The sequence below is a fragment of the Apis dorsata genome, unplaced genomic scaffold, assembly GCF_000469605.1.
Source record: "Apis dorsata unplaced genomic scaffold, Apis dorsata 1.3 scaffold_989, whole genome shotgun sequence".
In the NCBI taxonomy this organism is placed as follows: Eukaryota; Metazoa; Arthropoda; class Insecta; order Hymenoptera; family Apidae; genus Apis; species Apis dorsata.
Window position 1 is genome coordinate 60,508 of NW_006264092.1, and position 6,607 is coordinate 67,114.

Consider the following 6,607-nt stretch of genomic DNA (forward strand, 5'->3'; position numbering starts at 1 on the left):
TCCTACGCAGAAGTCACCCCCTCTCGGAGCATACGGCCCTGCATCCCGCCTACCGGCTCAACTACATGGACCACCTTTACCACCAGCTTCAGGCCTCCACGCACAGTCCCAACGCCTCGTTACACGGTAATTACCTTGGCTTGTACTTGTTTCGAGATAATTAGAACGATAGGAGGCCGGGTACGTCGCCTAATTTCGATCACGTCCATGTCGGGAGCTTGAAATTTATTCGCCGTCGTACATTCTGGCTATCGACCAAGAGGTTTCTTATTGTTGAAATGCACTTTTATGATTTTTTTTTTTATCTTGATATATTTGTACATTCTCTTATAATATCGTTTTAAATATAATTTTTCTCAAAATTAAATATTTCAAGCATAGTGTATTCATAGTTGTTATCTGGACTGGATCGACCAAGGGGTTTCTTATTGTTCAAATGCAGTTTTATGATTTTTTTTTTATCTTGATATTTGTATATCTCTTATAATATCGTTTTAAATATAATTTTTCTCGAAATTAAATATTTCAAGCATAGTATATTCATAGTTGTTATCTGGACTAGAAAAAATTTGAAAATTTGTTTATTCAACTCTGGATAATTTGAATTTTTGAATTTGTTCTTCTGTTCTGATTGTAACTTACTATTATTATTGATTTAAAATAAACCTGATTTATGTATAAGATAAAAAAATGTAATTACAGTTTATTAATCTAATATTATTATAGTAATCTTTCAATTATACTTGATTAATTAGTTTATAGGATTTACAATCCACTAGCTCTTATTTAATACTTAATTATTACACTCAATAATTGTACTCATAATAAAAAGAATGAATGAAAATCTTTTATTTTGTAATACAATATTCAATAAATAGATTAATTATATTTATAAATAAATAACATTAATAATTGGATATGAAAAATATTTTTTTTTAAAAAAGTGTATAAATCTTTAAAATCTTAAATGTAAGATATTTTGTCAAATAATATATTTTTTCAAAGATAATTAAAACTAACAAAAAAAAAAAAAACTTTCGCAAAATATAATCAAATTTTATCTTAATTTGTAATTTTTAATAATTTTCAATTTATAAATTTGAAAAACTCTTAAAGAATTTTTTTAAGATAATTCTAATAATCTAATTCTAAATTTTTTAATTTTTTAATTTTTTAAATATTAGATATACATATAAATTATAGATAACAATTTGAACAATGTCATAATATTATAACTAACCTATAATAATATTATGAATAATTCAAATTTCAATTCGATTTTTGTGAACATATTTGATAAAATTAAATTTGCATATTTATTATACAATATATTTTCTTTGTACAAAAAACTTTTGAATTTAACGATATTTAATCTTTCTTCAATTTCATCCTTTTATCGTTGTTTTTCCCCCGATAAAGGTAATAATAGAAGTAGAGTATACCATCCCTGTTATTAAACGCGGAGAAGCTGTAAGGAGCCCGCATTTCCGCCGGAAGAATCTCTTTGAGGTCTTTGAATTCGTTAGACATGGTCCACGATACGGGATAATATTATTTCCTGTTTGAAATTTGTTCCCTTTAGTTTAATCGTTTTTTTTTTTTTTCTTTTCAGGACTGGGTGGTTTGGGGCCCGAGTACCTTTTGCACGCCGCAGGACCAGCGAGCACCCTCGCTTCTTCAGAATTCCCCTTTTCCATTGACGGTGAGTCCTTAGTTTTATATTAATAAAACATCACTATTAAAAAAAAAAAAGTCTTCTAAATTATCTTCTATCAAAATCAAAATACGGTTCGTGAACGAGTTTAATACAATGTGACAAGATCGATAAAATCACTGACATTCGATACCGCATTTTTAGTCTTCAAGGATCAAAAATTTCTCCCAACGTGTTCAAGCTTGAAACTTTGGTCGCTTCTGTAAAGAACCTATAACTTTATGGTCCTCGAATGACCTGTTCCATAAAAAATTTTTCTGCCACATTAACTTTTTTGGTACCGTATAAAAAACATGTTCAAAATTCCATTTCAAAAATCGCAAAGAACTATAATAATAATAATATTGGATGAGATAATAATCTCGATTTTATAAATACCAAAAAAAGTTAGTTTACTATGTGTATATTCAGTTTTTCAATGGTATAAATTTTATGCAATTATCATATAATATAATATAATGTTAAATGATAATAACTGAATTTTTTTTTTTTATATATTTTTCGAAACGTTACCGACAATATTTAATACATGAATATATAAATTTAAAAATTTCATTAAAGATAAATAATTTAATGATATATATTTACTTACAATAATTATTTAAAAGATATAATAATTAATTTTTTGAAAAATTATTATATTCATATATACTCTTTGAAATAATTGAAAATATAGATTATTGTTATTTAACTATATTGTTTAATTGATATTAATTTTTAAATTAATTTACATAAAAACAAAATATTAATTCAAAAAATGAATTTATCATTTAATAGAGTAATATACAAATTTTTAAAATTCATTTTACCAAGTTCATTTTACCAAATCAATAATAAAGATAAACTTGAATATATATTGAAGATATTCAAATATAAATATAAATTTATAAAAAAAAAGTAAATTAACAATAAAATTAGTTTATTATTTTACAAATAATAATAATAAGTAAATAAGTTCAATCTTCTTTAATTTTTTTCTCAAAATATGCAATCCAATTATTTTTCTTCTACTTGCCCTTATTTCTATTACACCTTATTACTCATAACTTTATTACTTTACATCTTAAGCAAAATACAAAATTAGCCGCTATCTTTTTCTAACAATAAAAGATTTCGTGATGCCTAACGTTTAACAAAGAACAAGAGTCAAGGATAAGTTTAAGTTTTAAGTTTAAAATTCTCGAAGCGAGCCGATTCGACGAACGAAACGAGAAACTTTTTCGCTGGCTGGTTCGAGGACGACAAGTGAATCTAATGAAAGATCCTGATGCACGGTACCCGCGGCTAGCCGTAGGTGTAGCAGCAGCTAGCAGGTAGGAGATCGACCGGTTAAGAGGCCGAGAGGCTAAAAGACGACTGAAAGGGTAAACGGGGCCTCGTTAGTCGCCACCGCCGCATAATTGAATCGACTCGGAGCGACACGACCTCATTAACACCTTAGCGCCTACCCTACAGGTTGTCTCACGTTTCTTCTTCCTCTGTTTCTTTCTCCTTTCGTTTCTTTCGTTCTCTCTGCTTCCTTTTACCGATCCTTTTTCGTTGAAATCTCGTTCGTGACGAAATTACCGATTCGGTTTATTTGAATATCGAGATATCTGTACGAAAAGTGAAAATTTCTTTATATATATATATTTTTTTTTTCTATCGTTAAAAAATTTCTTATGGGATAATATATTCAGAAACAATATTTGAATATTGAACAGAATGAGAATATTCCTTTTTACAATATATTTTACAAACATTTTAGTGGATTAAAATTTGAGGACACGTATTGTTCTTTTGTTTTAAATATGGAGATAATATATGAGAATTGTAATTATCGTTCGTTTAAATTTTATTTTTCTTGAATTATTAGAAGGCTCTTTTATTTGTTGAAACAAAAACATTTAATATAAATACTTCGTAATCGAGCAGTCATCGTAAAGCGAATAAAAATGATCAAAAATCTATTGTAAAATAAAAATTATATAAACATTCCATTCTATTACAAAAAATTTTTTTAAATATTTATAATTTTTTCAATTTCTTTATTAAAATTAAATCAGCTCAAGAGAGAAAAAGAGCTTTTAAATAAATTTTATCCCTTTAAATTCAGTTAAAATTCCCACGATTCTGTATCTTGAAACGAGCTGTAGCGTGGTAGCGTGCGCCAAGCGGAGTCGGACGAGCCGCGTCGATCGTAGTGGCCGATTGCACCAATTTACATGTCTCAATCCCATGTTAGTCTCTCGAAAGGGGATCCGAGGAGCAAGGGGGTGGAACGCAAGGAACGTGTAGAGTCCAGAGGGTCGTGGGTCACGAGGACGTTCGTCTCGGAACGAGGGAATCGTTCGCATATTCATTAAAGACCGAGGTTCCTCCGACGAGCGCTAACCAACCCCCTGAAACAGATAAGGCGATCGGTTTATTCTTCGCCTCCGGGGAAAGAAAAATGCGTCGAGAAAGTATCCTTGCTTCGGAGCAATTGATTAATCCTCCATGATATTCGATTTTTTTCCATACGTGTATATATATATTTTGTAAATAAATATGTAATGTATATATATATATTGTAAATAAATATGTAATATATATATATATATATTTATTTATTTATTTATTTTGTAAATATAAATTTTTAATAATATTTTATTCCGTTTTATTCCATTTTTAAAAGGAATTAATAGATAATTATTTCATCAGGGAATCGATTAATTGAAAAGTAATTATTTGAGAGAAATCGGGTGAGAGTTGACTATTACTTAAAGAATTTATTACTAAAGAAGTCTATTAATATTTTAATGCAGATATAAATTTATGTCATTTCATAAATAGCAAAAAGATATAAAATAACAGTAAAAATATTATTAGACGTTAGCGAAGATTTTTCCTTAATTTAATAGCTATTTAAAAGCATAATACTATAAAACAAATTTTATTATTATTCATATGAAGAACTGAGAATCGTAGTGGCATAAATCACATGGAACATATTTTGAGAATATTTATATTTAGAAATTGTTATTTAAGAAAAGAATTTCTTTCTTCGTATATTTTTACATTGTCCGATTTCACTATTGAGATTTCACTTTAATACGCAATTAGAATATATTGAAATAATTTATATTCCATTCCATATCGATTAGATACATCCTTATAATTCTCCATGTAAAATGATGAAAAATCATTGAAATTAACTTGTATTCGATCGAATATCGGATGAAAAGTAACTGGCCAATTTTAAATAATAATATTCGCGGAAAATTAATAAAACGTATATTTAATAAACCAAATCATACAATAAAGATAAAATGAACATCATCAAAATTTCTATTGAAAATAATAAAAACCGCAAATGCCTAGCGGCTAACCGGTGCGCTGTAAGAACAAAATTTGCCATCGTCACGGAACGAAACCGAGAAGCCTCGAACGAAGAAGAAGAAGAAGAAGAAGAAGAAACAGGTAATGGAGGGAACGAGGTCGAACGACCTCGATCCAGCCACGAGACCGTCCACGAGGAACCTTAAACGTTTCAGTTCATGTGGAAAAACCGCACGACAGGTCCCCTTCTTTTCTTTCCTCCTCCTCTTTCTTCTCCTCTTCCTCTTCTTGATCATCGTAAATTTGATCAGTGCTCGAATTAATAACCGGGCCAGAGAATAAAAGGGCGCAAGAGAGGCGAGGAGCCCCAACCGCGAGTAACTTTATACCAGTTGTGCGCGAACGAGCGATCAACCGAGTGGAAACCGAGGAGAAGGAGCTGCTTCGAGCCTCCTCGTGCCTCTCTGTATCGCGTTGCCCGTTCGAGACGACACGAGGAGATAGAGAAGCCCGGGAAGGAACACGCGGAGGCAGTTGAAACGGAGAAGAGGCACGATGGGAGAAGAAGAGGAGGAGAAGAATGCTACGAAAAGGAGAGAAATTTTGGTAAGAGAGTAAGGAAAATTAGGGAAAATTCAAGATAGATATTCGCGATAGAATTGGTGAATAAAGGGAACGAGAAAGAGGAGGAAATGATACAAAATGATGGAATTGTTGAAAATTATAAGCATATAAACATTTTAGAAAAGCGATGATAAAGAAAAAAGCATTCGTAGAAATTTAAATGAAAAATGGTAAATTCGAGATTTAAAAAATCATGATTTTCAAAATCAAACAATACGATTTCTTGTGAATTTTTCAATCGCTGATGGAATATAATATGAGAGAGCAAGATTTTCGTGTTAAATTTGAAAATAAACTTGAAACAAAAACGTAAAATAAAAAAAGGAAAAAACTATATAATTAGAAAAATAAGAAGGAAAGAAAATGCAACTCGATAAAAGAAGAGCTTGAGAAAACTACGAACAAGTTGCAAAGGCGATAAAACAACGGTGTAATTAAGAAAATTCTGATAAAAGTTAGAAAAAGAAGCAGCGATGCAAGAAAAAGCGGTGTATCGAAAGGAGAAGAAGGAGAAAGAAAGCAGGCGAAGAACCGCCACCAAACGATGCCCCGTACAAGCGAGCCGCCACCACGAGCTTAAGAAAGTGGTTTGTATATTACGTCGTTGGCCTGCGGTCGCAGGCAAATCGCCGCTAAAACGTTCTGGCCGCAGAATCAGGCTTTCCTTCTCCCTCCGATCCTCTCCTTTTCCATCCTTACCCGACTTCTCTTCTTCACCTTCTCTGGTCAGTTCTGGATATCTACCTGGTTACGAGCGCGCGCACCGAAAGGCAAGACTTTTAAAATCCATGCCGGAGAATATTCCTTCGAGGTAGTACGAGCTACAAGAATTCGTAGCGCTTAATTGAACTGGTTTTGCAACGTCTTGACGGTTTGCATGGAAATTCGCACCGGTGAATCCGCGTTACGAATCGATCCTTCGATGCCTTCTTATATCGATATTTCAACATTGTTTGATTTTTTTTTTTT

At 31.1% G+C, this 6,607-nt stretch overlaps 1 protein-coding gene across 1 annotated transcript in view; it reads left to right on the plus strand.

Moving 5' to 3' along the window:
- The window catches only part of LOC102672040 (transcriptional activator cubitus interruptus-like), an 87,028-nt gene that overhangs the window by 60,033 nt on the left and 20,388 nt on the right, over positions 1-6,607 (plus strand). The window contains exons 3-4 of the mRNA XM_006624056.2: positions 1-126; positions 1,613-1,702. The exon at positions 1-126 is cut by the window's left edge and continues 3 nt beyond it. Of these exons, the coding sequence (XP_006624119.1) occupies positions 66-126; positions 1,613-1,702 (151 nt within the window). The 5' untranslated portion in view covers positions 1-65. The remainder of the gene's footprint in view (positions 127-1,612; positions 1,703-6,607) is intronic.